We start from the raw sequence: 18,734 nt of genomic DNA on the forward strand, positions 1-18,734 counted from the left end.
CATCGTGGCATCACATAACATTTTCCATATTTTCCCTTTTGAACACCAGCCCTAATTAGTTCTTCCTTCTTCACCACAACTTCCTTATTACGCCCTATATTATTTGACAGAGCTGTAATCCCAGTGCAAAACACTGGGAAAGAAAGAGAGGGAAGAGAAATGACCCTCACTGGTTCATGCCAAATAACACATGCTTTTCTCTCTTGTTGTGTATTCGTGTGTGTCCGTCTCTGTGTCTCTCTGTGTATAGTGGTCAATTGCTCCGATCCAGGTATCCCAGCCAACTCCATCCGGCAGAGTAAAATAGAGCATGGGAACTTTACCTTTGGCACCGTGGTTTTCTACGACTGTAATCCGGGGTATTACCTGTTTGGATCACCTGTGCTGACCTGTCAACCTACTGGACAGTGGGACAAACCACTGCCTGAATGTATAGGTTAGTTTAATCCTCGTCTTTCTGTCTCTTTAGCCTCAAAGTGAATGGGATAGATTGACTGTGTGCTCAGCCCCATATATTTAGCCACCATGTATTTTCAGAAATTTGGATACTGTAACACATCAGCTTAATAAGGAAAATGAGAATGTTTAATTCTTTGCAGTTTATGTTTTATCAGACACTTCACAGGTGATGCACAAGCTTTACAGTATAGTTTTCAGTCCAGCTCAAAGATGCCTGAATACTTTGCCCTACAATACTTAACAAATTTTTGGTCAGGTTCACCTGTTTCTTTGTCCATTGAATCAATTTGCACGTTTGTCTGTATTATATTAGTCAAACTTTTTACCCTCCAGTCAAACAATTTAATTTGCTTCACAATTTCCTCTAACACAGATGCCTGTGCTAGTAATTGCACCAACGCACATGCAGCCTTGTCACGTGCAGTGTTGTCTGCTTTGGGTTCTGACTGTAACAGCTATATTAAATATCACTAATGCAACAAATATAAAAATGTATATATATTTTTGGATGCACATCTTGCTGTTGCTGTCCCTGTTTTTTTGAATAATAAAAGGCGATTGCCACTGGTGGCACCCAAAGGCCAAGAATTGACTGCCAATATCTCAAAATGGTAGCGAGTGGCAACATGACAACCATTACTGCTGGGTCGTTGATTTCAGACAGAGGACGGTGACACCAGATTTCTCATCATTCCTGTTAATGATGTGTTCCTTGACCTTTGAGGCAGCATTTAAGCCCCATTTCCACCGAGCAGTACGGTACGGTGCGGTGCAGTTTGGTGCGCTTTTTTTTTTCCATTTCCACTGTGAAAAGTTGTGGATGGTACCAATGGAACTGTTCTGTATCGTCCCCATTTTTGGTCCCCCCTCTGTTGTGGTACCTAGCACACAGATCTGGTACTAAAAGGTGGAGCTGTGAACACTGCAGTCTGTAGATTAGTCAATAGTGGATGATCACTCTGTTTAGGGCTGAGTTGTGGCTGGTTCTGAGGCTTATGTAACTATTCATACTGTGGAACTGTACTGTGGTTTTATTAGTAAACTGTATAAAATGAAAGGATGTTTTGCTGCCTCTTGCAGCAGCCGGAGTTGGAGAAAAAAATAACTTAATTCACCGAGCCAACTGCCGGGATTTTTAAGGTGAAACATTAACTTGTAACACTAAACCCCTGAGCTTGCCTGAGAAGGACTAAATACACAACCCCACTATTTTTAAATATCCCATGGAGAGAGACTCTCACTGCAGCCTGTTTTATTTTGTTCTGAAGCTGTCGACATGCAACCCTATTCTGTGGACGATAAACGAGGCGCATCTTCCATGTGTGTCACAGGTAATGAGGAAATACACCGAGTGCTGGATGGAGCAGTGAGTAAGAACAACCCTGCCCACATTTAAGAGTACTGTTTGCAGTGGAAACGCTAGAGTCTAGGTACCATGTCTGAAGGGTTACTTTTGGTTCCAAAGGTACCATGCCGAAAGTGTTTGGTGCCAAATTGCCATGAATTTCAAAAAGCAGTGTGTCTGTTTCCTCACTATCCCTAATCCCACACATACTTTGTAATTTCTGAGTCTGTGCCTTTTAGCTCTTCACAGCGTCACTGCAGCTCCTCTCGCAAAACTGTTTATCTGAAACAAGCTGTCTGTCCTTCCTTCATCTCTCTGCCTCTCTCCCTCTGTCTCTCTTGTGGTCTCTAGTTGTAGACTGTGGTCATCCCGGCTCTCCTCCTAACGGTGTGCTGAGTGGAGATAAGTTTACATTTGGTTCAACGGTTCGATACTCCTGTCTGGGCGGAAGACAGCTGAAAGGAGAATCATCCAGGACTTGTCAGCTCAACGGGATGTGGAGTGCCCCTATGCCCTTCTGCTCTGGTAACCGTTTTAACCTCTATTGAATATACGGACTTTAAAGTCCACGCTATTAGAAGGAGAGATAGATGGATAGGAGATGTAGATGAAAGGTGACACGTCTAAAGCATGTAGACTCAACAGAGTGTGGAGCACTTCATGCCTTAACATCCTGAAGGCGCAGTTCCTAGACCCTTTTGCACTCAGTCAAAGGGATAATGGGATGGATGGATGGACAGATAGAGTGTAGGGTTGGCGCATGAAAAGAAAATATATCAGTATCTGTCTGTTAAAAGGGTTGTGGAGCATAACCTCCCCATACACCCACATAAATCCTCAGCTGTGGATGCATGGCTATGTGCATGCTGGTCTGATGGTGTAATCTCAGATGTTTGTTAAACCTCTCTTAGGTATTATTGCAGAAAGTTAGAGGCTTTTTTCTCTCATAAATAAAGAGGGACAGATGAAGCAATGACTGTAAATATTTAATATTTTTAAATACTTCAGTTTATGTATATGTTTCCTTTGCATTTTTGTAGCATTACCCGTAGTGTCTTTTCATGGTGAGTGGTTTTTAAGACAAGTTTGCGTACTGTAAATGCACCACTGTCATTGTTCTGCAAACTGCTTTACACAAGCATATTCCCTCCCAGCTGGATTTACTGGATATGCATATCTCACCACTTATTGAGCTAGATTGTCTCTCCAGACAGAAAGCCTCCTTACCTTCCATCTTGCATAAACAAACCGTCTAACTTATATGGTTCTCAGTTGGCTGGCTGGGGGCATGATTATGGCTCCCCAGACTGAGAGGCTCCCAGCTGCCACTTATATAACGAACTGACTGAAAACACATTCCAGACGAGTTGACTAAGAATTCATTGTTATTTACAGCAATTGCCTGGGGGAGACGCAGGGTGAGGGAGGGTAATAGTGTACGGAGCAGTGATTCATGGTTTTTACCTGGCAGGTCTGTACCAGGGCCCTGCAGAGATAAGAGTTCAGCCTGTGGTAGAAGTGCTTGGTCCGCAGTTCTGCTCCATGACTGTTGATGTTAACACATTTCAGGGAGCATAATATATTCATTTGAAACTACAAGGTACAGTGGTTGCTGCGTCAAGACCCAAAGCCTCAACATAATTTCTCACATGTTTTCTTTATTGGAAATTATTTGGACGTATTTGTTTGAGGCAACTGCACAATAACTGTCAGACTTGGCAAGTGAGACTTAATAAAAATGGAGATTTGGGATTTTACTTACAGTAGAATGCCGTGAGCTTTGACCTACTCAAGACTTGAATCACCGACAACTTGAGATTTAAAAGCAAAAATATCTCAGTATCTTTTTTTTCCCCTGGTAAAATTCAATTAAAAAAACAGCCACAAGCACGCCTTGCATAGCCACACAGCTTGAATATTATTTATTAGGCCTATGCATTGAATTGAATTGGTTTTAACCATGTTTTAGAAATAGAAGGTAAAACACTGACTAAATGTTAAAGTCTGCATCATTGTAATTAGCACTTACAAACTTCACTTGACGAGATCTAACACTTTTCAAGGACTTATTTCAGTTTAATTGTACTTGCTTCAAAAACCTAAAAGGAATAGTTAGATGAGAGGCGTGACACCACTCTCATATTAAATATGAAGCTACAGTCAGAAGACACGCGACAGTTAGCTTAGTTAGAAATGGGGGTAAAAAGCTAGCATTGCTCCTCCAAAGGTAAAGCAAAAGCCACCTACCACGACTCCGGCTCATTTGATCTAAACTAACATCAAAGTGTTCAAACGAGAAGATGTGGTTTTAAAAGGGGCAATGTTTGGGACTATTGCTTGGTAAGTCGGTAAGTCAGGAATTCATAACCCCCCATAATATCCTAGTACGTATAGCTCCGGCTAGAGCCCCTTCGCTCCTGACACCATGTCCTAACTGACTGCAAGCATCAGACTATTGTGCCGTTGGCATTACATCAGCCTCTGTCCAAACTGGATCCATTAGATATGGAATTCCGTCATGCCATGTTAACAAACCTGTGGTCTCAGAGTACGTACTTCCTTCCTTATTCATACTCGCGACAATGCTATCGCGAGCAACTTATAGTATATATATATAGTTTTAGCTTCCAGGCTATGATATACCACCATCTCCACTTTGTAAAACAAGCTAGCTCTGCTGAGCGTCCCACACAATTCTTACTAGAAACGTTCATCTCCATGGTGATCTCCCTCCGGCCAGATGAGAACTTATATAGGTTTTTGTAGTGAAATAAGGAAATATCGTGTTGGTAATTCCTCACTTCAGCGTCGTGATGCAGCCGTCTCTCGTCCATTGCAGAGCCTTCGACACGTGCCACAGGAATAGAAATAGAAACGGGGCGTCCCATAGAAGTTGAGCTCAAAATGGCACGACACATGGCATTGTGAAAGGATGCTAGGACAGTCCAGTAGTAAACAATGCAATCAAACTGATGTAGTTGCTAACGTTCGTGAGCGTCGCATCCAGTTAGGACAGGGTGTCAGTGCCGAAGCCTTAAAGAAAATGCTAAGTTAGCAGTTAGCTAGCTAAGAAGTGGTTCGTTAATAGAGAGGCGGTTAGGGTAACAGTCACATCTTGTTATTTATAAGGTGAATCAAGTTGTAGTTTATTTGGAGCATATTATTATGAACATTTATGTGGGTCTATAATTTATCCATTTCTAGAAATACTGTCACAAGCTGTTATTATGTCACAAAAAATACATAAGTAGCTCCTCATTTAACCAAGCCCCTCCACCGAGGCTTAAAATATTCTCTGTTGATTACTACTAAACCTCCAGAGCCCCAAAAATGGTATTCAGGACAGGCCTAGTTCAAACAGTTTGATTTGTTCTCCCACCCCCCTCTATGCGACAACCTACAGTAAATCCCTGGATCAGACGGGTGAGAAGGTCATAGCCTTGTAGTTTTTCTCGTCCAGCTTTATGAGAACTTCTGCAAACCTGAGCAGAGGAGCTTCAGCTCAATAACCCGTGAATTTACCCAAGCCAGAGTACAGCCAAAATCTTTCTATCAGATGGATGTGTGTGTGTGTGTGTGTGTGTGTGTGTGTGTGTGTGTGTGTGTGTGTGTGTGTGTGTTTGTGCAGATGAATGTGTGTGTGACCGATTAGTGGTTGTTCCAAAGTCACCTGAGGGAAACGACAGAGATTACTTTTCACAATGCTCAGTCCCACAGAAACCTGCACGCATATGTGCACGCACATTCAGGCGCACACACACATTGAGGCACACAAACACACACACACTTGCACCAGTGACATCAGGTAGATTGGTTGTTCTGCCCGTTGAGACCAGATACACCCGAGGCTACATGGTGACTTTGGAGCTGTGTATGTGCGTGTGTGTGTGTGTGGGTGTGTGTGAGCATCCAATAGGATCTGTGTAGGTGGTGGTGTCTCTGAAGATGTATGTGTGTCTGTGCCTTGACTGGTTTTTGATCTGTTCCCGATATTCAGAAAGAAAAACCTTTAATCTTGCTATAGACCATTTCCTTACATCTCTGAGCTTTTAAAGACAAATAATCTTGACACAACGCGTTAACAGTTTATTTGTTTACATCTGAGAAACCCCGAGGCATAAGAAAAGAAGTTATGTCATTATGTGTTGTGTCTTTGGTATGTGTAAGCTCAATTTAGCAGCAAGCCTCTAGATATTTGCAGCATAGTACTAACCGAGCCAAAGTGAAATTAGGTTATTTGTCAAAAGTATGAGGAAAATCACAAAAACATTGCAGACACCTTTTGGAAATTCTTAAGATGGTTGTTTATCACACAAAGCATTTTTGTTGCACACCTTGAATTAATGGTCAATGATAGATGTAAATGGTGAAGATGGTAAAATATTCAGTCTGTGTACTGGGAGCTGTCCATAGTCTTGCATAGCTAGACCTATCTCCACAATGCTGTGTCAGTGCTAGAGAAAGGTCTGGAAGCATCCATTATCATTCTGGTATAGGGGAAAACGCTCTGGGTTGTTTGTATATCTCTAAATCAATCACAGTCGTCTTGGGCGGCGCTAAGCCCAGGAGGCAACGGTGGTGCCCTTGCAAAATGGTAGCATGCAGATAGCGAGAGGGGAAGAATGCCAGCTGAGACAGCCAGCCAATGGCAGACTTATACTCACAGTCTACATCCAGTGAGTCAGACTAAGCTGTCCAGAACTAACAGAAATGAATTATATGCACATACAAGCCAATGCAAATTGTAGACCAGTAACAAAATAGGCAATAGCGACCAGAAATATTTGGCTTGTACATGAGGGTGACAATGTGTGTGTGTGGAAGTGTGTGAAAGTGTGTGGGTGTTCCCAGGAGCGTGCTCTGTCTGTCAGGCAGAATTTGCTGACCAGGCGGCTCCTGCAAGGGCAGAGTGAAGACCACATACACACACACACACACACACACACACACACACACGTACGCTCTTAAGGCAAACATATGCCCCTTGTCACCAACATATGTGTGCAGTCCAACGCTATTTGTAAGGAGCCATGTCATACTTGAGTACCCAGAGGATGTTGTGTACATCAAAACTGGAAGCCAGTGTTCACGTCGCACTGCTTCGCTCACTTTATAATGTTGTTGATGAATGATAATTCCAGGTTAGATCATTTTGTCGTTCTCTCTCGTCTATTTGGATTTTTAATTTGTTGAAGGTGTCAAGTACTCTACTTTTGAAGTTGGGGAACTAACTCTGTCTCCTTGTTTGTCTCTCTGTAGGCGACACAGCCGGTTCCTGTGGCGATCCTGGCATCCCCTCCCATGGTTCAAGGGAACAAACCGATTTCAGGATCCGTTCCAAGGTTCACTTCAGCTGCACCGAGGGCTATGACCTAATTGGTTCTGCAGAAAGGATGTGCTTTCCTAATGGGACATGGTCCGGCACACAGCCCTTCTGTAAACGTAGGAAGATACTTCTACTTAATCTCAAGATATTATAATCCAGCACCTTGAAACTGATCCAGTTTAGAGATCTACCATGCTCTCATTCTCCCCCCAGCTGTCCAGTGTGGTAACCCTGGCACTCCCAGTAATGGCAGAGTATTTCGTTTGGATGGAACAACATTTTCCCACTCTGTCATCTACTCCTGCATGGATGGCTACCTGCTCACCGGCGCCACCACCAGGCTGTGTCAGGCCAACGGCACCTGGTCAGGAGTACAGCCCAACTGTACCAGTAAGTTATCTGTATCATTATTAAGGGATGGCTGATCAAGTGATAATTTAATGATATCTGACGCTACAATAGTAATCGCAGATTTCTGCAATACCTAATGTTATTATTTTGAATGTGAACTTTTATATGAGGTGACTTGGAGGCTAAAGAGCAGCCTGTCAGCTTTATGTATCACTTACTATATATAATCAGGGTATTAAATCCTTGCTTCGCAAAAGACGTCAAGTCTGCAACCCATAAACATCACCAAACTCCTGATGTGTGATTATAAGGTTTCCCCTCCTGCCTTTTGCAACCCTATTTTATGCCCCCTTTTAAATTATTCTGCGACAGTGTAGGTTCTGAGTAATGAAATCAGCCTCAAATCTTTATGCTCCTGCTAGACAGACTTTATCGAGTGACATGAATAACCTTGATTGTTGTTTACTTTAGCTAATTTGCTTTTTGAACTCTGCAAATAACCATAAAATATAACATTCTCTTCCCATATGAAATGCGACCGAAGCCATGGTTGAACGAGTGTTAATCAGTGCTGCATGTTATCCGGACTACAAAATCTGCATGTAAAGTGGCGTGTAATATAAACAAATAGCGTGGAGCTCAAAATACCTTGTAAAACACATTTCTATATTGTGTCCCAAGGTGAAATTCACTTAGCTCAGGACCCCACATGAAGAGAGCTCCAGCAGTATTTTAGTGTTTTTAAATTGGTCAGTGACTTTCCTGACTTTAATGCACTAAAATATCCAGCAGGAAGGAACAAAGAGATAGAAATGCTGAGAAACCACATTTCCTCAATATGGGGTCCTAGAAAGGAAAAAAAAAGTTTTTTAGAATCCCCTGACTTAAAGGAAATAGCTTTTACAGTAGATTACAATACATCTATTAACAACCATGACAGTATCTGGGGTGGGTTTAAAAGCATTTAAAGTGCCTATTAGACTATGAAGGACAGTGATTTATAAGTGCAGTCAGGGGAATCCTAATGCCCCTTAAAAGTGTCCCAGGACAGCCTCAGCCATTTTTATTATCACTGTTGATTCATTCATAAGAAGTGAGGCCCGTAACGGAATTTGAAGAGATCGTACAGTCTGATCAGATCCACTGTCCACTGTGATCTACACAACTTAAAATGACACAAATAAATAGATATATAGTGCAGTGTGGTTATTACTGCATTGATAATATGCAGTGGTAGTGAAGTCATCTCTTAAATCAGGGGTGCTCAAAGTTTTGATGACTCAGTGCCAATTTAGGGAGCCAGCATTTGATTGAGGGCTGCAGAGGAAAAGTGCAACTTAAGCTAACAGCTCTAGCATTGATGACAGAACGTAACTCTTCCAACACTTAAGAGGTGCCACTAGTTGCAACCAGTCACTTTCTACAAGTTGTCACCTATACCATGACAAACGCATGTTAGGAGAGCGCAGTTTAATGCAGTCTATTAGTCGTGTGTTAAATGTAAGCTGTTGAAAGTGAAAGTATTGAAATGGACAGCAAATATAATGAATGTATGCATGTAAATCATGTTACATTCAGTGTCTGCGCAAAATGCTTCTGAGGGCCGCCATTGGCCCGCAGGCTACACTTTAAGCAACAGTGGATTAAATCTTCTGACAACTACAGACTTAATCTAGAACTTTGCCATCTTGATGTATATGTACTTTGGAGGGTCCTCTCTCAGCCGAGACAGTTTTGAAAAAGAGTGATAAAAAAAGATTTAGAACTACAAAAATAAATCAAGTGACAGATCCGTGTGACACCAACAAAAATCTACTCCTCCCCCCTTTGTCCCCTACAGTATCCATCCTCTTTCTCTACCACTCTATCTATCCTCTGTCACCTCCACTGTTCCTCTCTTTCTTTTCTCCTCCTCTTTATCTCTCCTTATACTAGTGCACTACTTTTGTCTCCCCCTTCTGGCAGTGAGAGTAATTATACACATACTGTGGATGCGTGCTTATCACAAATGCCTGCAGGTGAGCTGGCCACATCTCCCCCCGCCTCCAGGAGTGCTCTCCTTAAGTCTTATTTTGGCCTCTAATCCTTCCTCTGAACTATAATTTTCTTTTTTCTGTAGCATCCACCCCAGAAACTCTTCTTGGACGCCTCTTGGGATTTTGCGCCATAGCTTCCTTGCTGGAGCTCTATCGCTATAATCTCTCCCCCCATCCTGCCCCCTTCAGCTCTGACTGGCTGGCATAAAGCATACCACGTCAGGTGCACCAGCATGGAGAAGTTGCCAAAGACACTAGACACCACAACTTCAGGATATTGCAAAATAGAGATAGCTTTCTCTGGTGGCTAACAGCTCAATCAGCAATGTGGGAATTCTTTTCGCAAGGGCTTAAATATAACAGACATTCATTTATACTCCAGCTTTAAATCACATATGTAAAAGAGCAAGTATCCAAGAGTGGTAAGCAAATTCTAGTTATCTTGCACCACAGCATCAACTGTCAAGTAACCTTAATCTCTTCCTATGATCCCACTTGTCCATCTCCATAGTGATAAACTGCGGGGATCCAGGTGTGCCAGCTAACGGCCTTCGCTACGGAGAAGACTTTACGATTGGTCAGAACATTTCCTTCCAGTGCCAACCAGGATACAGAATGGAGGAGGATGGATCACCTGTGAGGACGTGCACCCAGAATGGGACGTGGAGTGGCAATATGCCAATATGTACAGGTACATTAAACCACTTTATTCAGCTTAAACTATCCTTGAACATCTATCATTTTTCTGTTGATTATAAAATAAAGCCACCAGTAACTGTACATTGTAGAGACGATGGAACTGGTATAGAAAAGGCCTCGTGTGCAGGTAGCATAGCACCACTGATGCATTCAGAGGAAAGCTCTAAATCCAACTTAAACCCTTGCATAACCCCAGCTACTATATAAAGACTCAAACAGCAGATTCTGCACATCGAGCATTATTGCCTCTGGAGAAATTCAAGAAATACAAACATATCAGAGAATATGAGTCACAAGCAACGTCTTGTAATTTCCGCGATTAATTAAAACTGTATCTTTCACTGAACTTGACTGAAGGTCTTCCCAGACAAAATGTAATTGGTAAATATTATGGCTCTAAAATTATAAACTAATTTTCCAATCAGCCGTTGAAATCGATGATCTAATCAGCCAGCCTCCCTCTCTCTACAGCTATCAGTCACTTTACAGAGCAGCATCACCTGCAGCTGCTTAAAACTGGATTCTCTTTTTTTCTGTCTCTCTCTTTCCTAACACCTCCCGCTCTCTCTCTCTCTCCGTCATAGCGGTGACCTGCCCGGCTCCTCCTGCCATCAGTAACGGGGTACTGCAGGGTAGTGACTTTGAATGGGGCAGCAGCGTGAGCTACAGTTGCTCACCTGGATATGAGCTCTCATTCCCGGCTGTTCTGACCTGCGTGGCCAACGGCACCTGGAGCGGCATGCTACCACAATGCTTGCGTAAGAACACAAACACACACAGACACACTACCATCACATCGCCTGATACTAGTCTTTACCAACCATCAGTTACAACTGAAAAATCTACATTTGTCCTTGAGCTACCCAAAAAGTGTTTGTCAGCAATATTAGCACCACATATTGAAATGGGACTGTGTGTGTGTTTGTGCTTCAACACGTGCAGCCAAGTTTTGTGGGGACCCAGGTACTCCGGTCGGTGGGTTCAGAGAGGGGCGAAGTTTCATCTACCAGTCAGAAGTCTCCTTCACTTGTGCTCCTCCTCTCATTCTGGTCGGCACGGCAACCAGACTCTGTGAAAGTGACGGTACCTGGAGTGGCACACAGCCTCGCTGTATAGGTAATTATAATCATTTATACTCACTTGATGACCACACAAAACAGGGAGGCCATTATACTAATCAAACATATGATCTGGATATTTTTGGAGTGCTTCCTTTGACTGTATCGGTTATGCAATTTTTTGTGCACTGCAAAATCTGTTAGTTCTATTGTCGTTACATGCACTTATTGCTATGTTGGCCAGACAATGCAAAAGTGACAGTACCTGGAGTGGCATAAAGCCTCGCTGTATTGGTAATTATAACTATTTATGTTCACTTGATGACCACACAAAACAGGGAGGCCATTATACTAATCAAACATATTATTAAGATGTTTTTGGAGGGCTTCTTTTGACTCTATTGGTCATGCAAACTTCACTCAATCTCAACTGCAAGATGGCTTTGGGTCTTGGTAGAACTGTGTGTTGAATCATCCTTTTTGTGCTACCTTGGTTTGAGAAATATGAACATAAAGAAATATGAATGTTTTTTTTTCTTCTACAGAACCCCTTTTTTTTAATAAAAGATGCCAAAATTCTCAAATGTTAAATGTTTAAACACAGGCAGCCAAAGAAGAACATTTTCTAATGAATATAGCCAGTAATTGGCAACATTCTAATTTAAATCATTATTGTTTCCTAATGAGAAACTAATTAACACGAGCATGAATCTGACCTGACACTGAATGCCCATTTTCAGTACTTTGATCATCAGTCAGTACCAATAAAGTACTGAGATTTGAAAGCCAGACCCACAGGTCTTATTCAACCAACTTAAACCAACTTTGACACTGTGTTTCTGAATAAATTCATAAATGATGTAAGTTGCCCTGGGTTATGCTGTTCAACCAAGTCCCCAACTTGTTCAAAATACAGTAGCCAAGATTTTAACCTTAAAAAATGATTTAAGATTTCACTGATTACTTTTTAATAGTTCCTGAATATATCATCAATCATTTATCCCACATAAGCCGGAGCACAGCCTGCTGTCCTCAGGCAGGGGTGTCTGACCCACTTCAAAGTCTGAACTAGAATTAAAAGTTGGTGATGGTGAGTCCACGAGAGCCCCCAGACTTTCGAATGATATTTCTCAGGAGGTAAAATACTTATGACATCACAGTGTTTACTGTGGAATGGTTGGGGATGATTTTGAAGTGGCAGCTGTGGCTGGGGGATGGAAGTGTGTAAAAACGTTCGTTGATCTTGAAGTCCAGCGTTACTCTGCAATAGTGATGTTAGGGTTGCGAATGAATCGTTCAAGTGACTCTTTAAGAGGAAAGAGTTAAATCAATTTGCGAGCAAGAGTGAATCTAAAAATCTGCTTCTGTATTGCGCATGTACGGTTGTGCATACGAGCCGGATTAAAGTCTGCAGAGAGCCACTGGACTGTCAGTCAGTGCAACCCTCGTTCAGCACACTACCCCTGAGCCGAAGAACGAGTTGTTCATGAGCAGAAGAACAAGTCGTTCACAAGTCGTTCACAAGCACGCACACCCTGAGCCGAAGAACAAGTACAAACTGCTGCTCAGTGACAGACCTTCGTTCAGGGAGCTAACTCAGTAGCACAAAGCAGACACACCAATCCAAAGCAATAGCAGATTTGGATTTGTATGTAATCAAAAAACTATAAGAGGTGTCCATGAGTCGGTTTCACTGACGGCGGGTGAACGTAACAAACCTGTACTCTACAATTCTCTTCCATTCTGAAGTATGGAATTTTCTACTAACAGCCACAAACAGAGTGACAGCTGAACAGATCCAGTGTGGTTAAATACATGTCTGCAGGTTCAGTATTATACACACGTCTTGTGTTTGACATGTTTGTGCCCTCACTGCGCTTCATATTTTATAAACTATGATAATCTGGTCTCAGGATCGCATCTTTCAGCGAGGCGCCATCTCACTCCCTCTACCTCTTGTTGCAGTTCTCTTACTCAGGACTGAAACTGCATCCAGTAACTACTATTTTTCTTTTGTGATTTATTTTTTCTTGCTACGGCGGCAGAAGTTTTGCCAGACGGCCCGCCACAACAGCACATTACCAGCAGAAACGCTGAAATCAAAGCATAGTATTACAGCCTTGTTTTTATTATCGCCCCATTGTGTGCACGTTTATTTTGTTTAATATTCTTTTTACTTGTTTTTAATATGTTTACTGTCCTGACTGAATATTTGTAACCTACGAAACGAATTACTTCGTTTACACTAGACTGCCGGTTTATTATGACTGATATGTGGCTCACCAGGGAGCCAGGACTGGCGTGTGAGGTTCCTCTCCTTAATGATCATCTCAAATATTGACCCATGGTTGACAGCCACATTTCAATTCAGTGGTGGGTTTGCTGTGCAGAGCAGCTACTGTTCTGTCAAAGTTAAAGTTACACAGACTTATTGGAATAATAATGAATAGTGACTGGAGGCTCATCTGAGACAATCTTGCAAATGAAAAAGGAGCCTTAAGAGGACAAGCCTTCAAGGATTCCACTGATGTTAGTGGAAGCATAATTTCCAAATTGGCAACTCTTCCTCATAAAAGTGCTGCTTCTTTCACTGTTAAACAGAATTGGTATCTTAGATGGTCTGCCTTATACATACAGTAATTATCCAAACTTTTAAAGGCAGTGTAACTGAATATTACAAGCTTATGTATTAGTTTTAGCTTCAACTAAAATTGTGGACCTGTACAATTTAAAAGTTTGAAATAATATTTTTTATAAACTGTAGTTTTTACAGTTGTACTGTCCCCCCCGATGTGTCCACTGGATGGATGTGGCTGCATCGTGCTCACTGAAAGGGTTTTTAAAGCTCTGTGACTCCAGTGAAGCAGTCTGTTCTTCACCAGCCACTTTTCCAGTCTGTTTGGAGTTGTTTTGCCAACATTTTTGGAATATACAAGCATACTGAGAAAATGTTCACAGCTCATTTAGGATCGACACGGTGAAAGACACACAGAGGCTGTACTTTAGCTCGGGGCCTTATATGCTTTCTATGTTTCATGAGTAGTGTATGTATGCATAATGCAAACGGTTTGTTGTGAGCAGTGTTTTGTACATACGCACAATGAATGCTTACAAAATATATCTTTACACATTAATGAATTATTTGTCAATGAATATATACGCATGGGTGGACTTCACACTTAAGAGACGTGAGCTGCTCCAACAAAAATAGACCGGGGCCAGATGCATACAGCTCTGTGTAGATTCACAGCTAAAACCGTGTGTATGCACAAATGCAGAGAAGTGCATGGTTTTTGAAATATTTATAAAGCCGTGTGTACGCATGTTTCTGTTTCATAAATCTCCATCGCTGGAGCTGGGTGCACATGCACAAGCCTCATTTCCGATCTCACAGAAACGCCCTTAAACATCCCTTTGCAGCTGAGTACTCCTACTCAGCCCACCACTCATTCAACAATGCCAATGTCAGTGACAAATACGGCAGAGAAGGCACGATTTCACCGACTGTGTCACAATGGCAAGGTTCTATAATCATGCTAGAGCTGTCATTATGTACTACTGTGACTATTTGTAGCATCAAATTATCATCAAAGAAAAATCTCAATCATTATTATTAAATGTCAGAGGGGCAATCAATGACTCTTTTATAGCGCTCATGTTAAAAATGAAAATACAAAGTGTCACAACAACAATGAAATAAAATGATCATTAACAGGGAGCTTGGCCTACTGGCTCAAATATGAATTAAAATAAAAAAAGTTCTCTGACTGCCTTCTGCAGTCTTAAGACATGTAGGCTACGTCAACTGGTGACTTGTAATTGCCCGTAGGTGTGAATGGTTGTCAGCCCTGTGATAGAAAGGTGAACTGTTGAGGTTGTACACTGCGTCTTGCCTAATGTCAGGCCCCAGCACCCCCGTGAGCCTCTACTACGGGTGTAAATCATCAGTCTCATCACGATACAATATTATATGGATTCTTTGGAAAGGGATACAATATATGCAGATATTAAAAAGTCTGTCACGATGAGATTTCAATGTGATGCGATTTAGGGGCCTGCCATCAATATGATATGACATTATCTGCCCCTTTAAAGGCCCGAACATACTCAGGCGGAACATACGCGGAACGGACTCTGCGAGGAATGTCCACAGTCATTCGGTCTTTCATAGTCGAGCTCACTTCCGCGTTGTAGTTTCCTGTAAAAATGTCCGTGAAAAATCCCCCGATGTGAAAAATACATGCCAGTCCAATCTGCGTACGTTCCGCCCGAGTATGTTTGGGCCTTCACACAGTCAGTTACAAAAGAAGCTGCCACCTCTTTCTTTCTAAAGCAGCACATGGGCTAAGTTAACCTTCAGGGCTTTCTGCCCAAAAGTCCTTTCTGAAAGAGATATTTTAATTTGAACTCAAAACATCATCTTTTTCATACAATTTTAGGTTTATCTAGCTAAAAACCCTGAAGTCAAACTTCTCCAAACAGCCATAAAACATGGATTAACATCATCATTTAACACAAGTATTAAATTCAGTTAAATAAAATTGTTTTCTGCTAGTGACGTGTTTTATCCCGTAGTGGCATTGTTGACCCCTTTATTCTCTGAAATCCAAAATATTTCCACACTGCTTATTTATTGCTGATGTATTCCGGAGTAAATAACTATTGCCTGTTGCTGTTTGACAGTGACACAGACCTTCAAAATAAAAGCGTATCCTAAATATGATGATATAGATCGATGTTTTCACTTTGCATTGATGACATTGGATTGTTGATCATTGAATCGATATATCAGTCCAGACTGATGGATCGTTACACCCCTACCCTTTACCATGATAAGTGGTTAAAAAAATAAAAATCAAATATCACAATCATTCAAATTCACAAACCCCCAAAAATGATGTTATCCATTTCTCAACCTTTTATTTAGTCTCGTCCTTATCATATCACCCTCATTAATCTCAGCTAAAATCACGTGTACGTGTGGTCTGAAGTGCAGCGGTTATTCTCACCGCACATTCCTCCTTTATAAATACCAGTTTATGGGTGGGAAAAGGCGTACGCAAAACAGTGCTACTGTATACCATACCATATCACTACAGTCAGGACATAAAGATCAGAAAATTATTGTGATGCTTCCTTTGAAGATAATGAGTATTTCAATATATCATTGGTTCATCAGTGTTTCTGTTGAACTGATTCCTTGCCTCTGAAAGAAAAGTTTTATATTTTAGTGTATTTGTGATACGGTCGGGCATTTGCTCCTTTTTTCATATCATCCAATCATGGTTACTCGGGTAGGTGAAGGGAGATACGTCACAGCATGCCAGGGAGTACATTTAAATATTTAAAATTCAATAGAAATGTCTCCTCTGTTCATACAATGTATGGTGCTGTAATATCACAGCATCATGTTCTATTAAACATTATTATCTTTCAAAACACAATCAAAAACATATCCATAATGTTAGCTGCTCATGTGGAGTGCAGAGTAAAGTTTGGGTGAGCAGGCATATGGAGAATAGACATATGATGTGTCAGATCCATGGGAAAGAGACGGCAAACTGGTTTGCAGTTAAGGGTTTAAAATTCACTTGTCACTCGTGCTGGCACAGGGCTCAGCGGGCAGACATGCCGCTCCACTAGAAACATCTTTAAATGCACGGTAGGGTGCAGATTCTGGGGATCATTTTTTTTAACATCTTAGTTCTGATAGGTAAGTTAGTTACCTTAATATTGGCGTGGTAAAAACCAATCAATCATCCCCTCAGTCGGCAATGTGTGATCAGAGTAGTGGCACATTTAGCCAAGAGGTTAGAGATAGCGCTCGCTCACAAGCAAGACACAAGTTCACACTGCAACTTCCAGTATTTAGTTAAAAGGCTTTCAAGTATGGGCATCCACATCCAACTTCAAACAAGCTGCTGCTATCCAGGGATTAAGAAGAAAATGAGCGGGGATATTCAGCACACATTACAAATGGTTCCACTGGGTCAATTCAGCACCACATGTGATGTTTAGAGCACCACTTCACATGTCTGACTCCGAGCAGGTGCTTAAACATCAAGTGTGGTGATGAATTGCAATAAATGAGAGCTTTTGTAATGCGAACAGACACTTGACTCTTTGTTCCTTGGTAGCACCAGATAAGGCATGCATACGGAACTTTACAGCTGCTATAAAGTCGAATGTTCCTTATGAAATAGACGATCTAAAAATAGAGGGCTCTCTCTGAAGTGTTACTTCACTGATGTAAAGACTTAATCTATAACTACTGAAAAAAAGTAGACGTGGTTACAGCGTGAGCGTGCTGCTTGTGAAGGGGAATCTCTCAGTTCTATATCGTGACTCTGTAAGATTATGAAACCAGCACGACAACAAACATCGCAGTGAAGTGAGAGTGTATTGTTCAGTGTTGGGCTTTGTGTGTGTGTGTGTGTGTGTGTGTGTGTGTGTGTGTGTGCTTGGGTGATATATTAGTGTGTGATTGCAGCTGTATGTTAGCGTGTGATGTGTATTACTATGTGACTGAAGCAGAATGAGTTTTGAGCTGAAGCAGCCTGCTCTTTAAATAAGACAGACGGGGGGGGGGGCACAGTGACACAGAAAGATAGAAAGAGAGAGAAACGGGAACAGTTAGAGAAAGAGAGGAAGAGAGAGACGGCAGAGAGAGGGAGAGGGGGCAGTTAGAGGGGTACAGGAGGAGAGAGGGAGGTAGAGGGGGAGAGAGAGGAGTGGAGAGTGAATCTGTCATTTCGGAAGCTGTATTGAATCGAGCTCTGCGTCAGGATGTGCTCTACATGCTGATGTTCCTGCCACACACACACACACACACACACACACACACACTCAGCCTCTCTCACACACACAGCCTCTCAAAGCTAGCTTCGTTTTCTGATAAAGCACTACTGCCCCCTGCTGTCCTGCTCGGGATGTACACCCTGCTGTTACCATGACAACAGAGGAGAGGAAAGGAGAATTGAGGGAGGACATATAATGCTACTGCTAATTTATCTTTCTTTTAGATTTTGTGTGTAATTACTTCCACGCCTGTGCTGTTCTTTTCAGAACCGACTAAAACCAGCTGTGACAACCCCGGGACGCCGCGATACGGCTCCGTAAACCGGACCTACGGCTTCAAGGTAAAACATCTGCACTAAGAAACTAACTCAATCTACTTTCTTACCCACGGAGGTAACTTAGGAACTAATCTAGAGGATGTGGCTGGGGCACTGTTATTAGGTGTAATTACATTTAGTAAGTACAAAGACAGAGATGGTAAGGAAAGAAGGAGGAGACAGACAGAAGCAGAAACTGGAATATTTAAAAAAGAAGACATTTAAAGATCAAACTTGATTAATGGGAAAGTAATTTTACAGATGACTCAATTATGGAAGGAGTTGTTGGAGTTGTTACTTGCAACCGTTTTTCCCAGAATGGCTGCCATGATAAACCATGGAGGT

General features: G+C 41.9%; 1 protein-coding gene across 5 annotated transcripts in view; it reads left to right on the forward strand.

Annotated features, from left to right (window-relative positions):
- Positions 1 to 18,734, forward strand: part of csmd3b (CUB and Sushi multiple domains 3b) — a 471,159-nt gene that overhangs the window by 436,848 nt on the left and 15,577 nt on the right. For all 5 annotated transcript variants that reach the window (XM_049601964.1, XM_049601965.1, XM_049601966.1 and 2 more), the window contains exons 57-64: positions 251 to 436; positions 2,156 to 2,329; positions 7,064 to 7,246; positions 7,344 to 7,520; positions 10,029 to 10,208; positions 10,801 to 10,974; positions 11,159 to 11,332; positions 18,340 to 18,413. In XM_049601964.1, coding sequence (XP_049457921.1) covers positions 251 to 436; positions 2,156 to 2,329; positions 7,064 to 7,246; positions 7,344 to 7,520; positions 10,029 to 10,208; positions 10,801 to 10,974; positions 11,159 to 11,332; positions 18,340 to 18,413 — 1,322 coding nt within the window. The remainder of the gene's footprint in view (positions 1 to 250; positions 437 to 2,155; positions 2,330 to 7,063; positions 7,247 to 7,343; positions 7,521 to 10,028; positions 10,209 to 10,800; positions 10,975 to 11,158; positions 11,333 to 18,339; positions 18,414 to 18,734) is intronic.

This window comes from Epinephelus fuscoguttatus, linkage group LG17, assembly GCF_011397635.1.
Source record: "Epinephelus fuscoguttatus linkage group LG17, E.fuscoguttatus.final_Chr_v1".
Lineage (NCBI taxonomy): Eukaryota > Metazoa > Chordata > Actinopteri > Perciformes > Serranidae > Epinephelus > Epinephelus fuscoguttatus.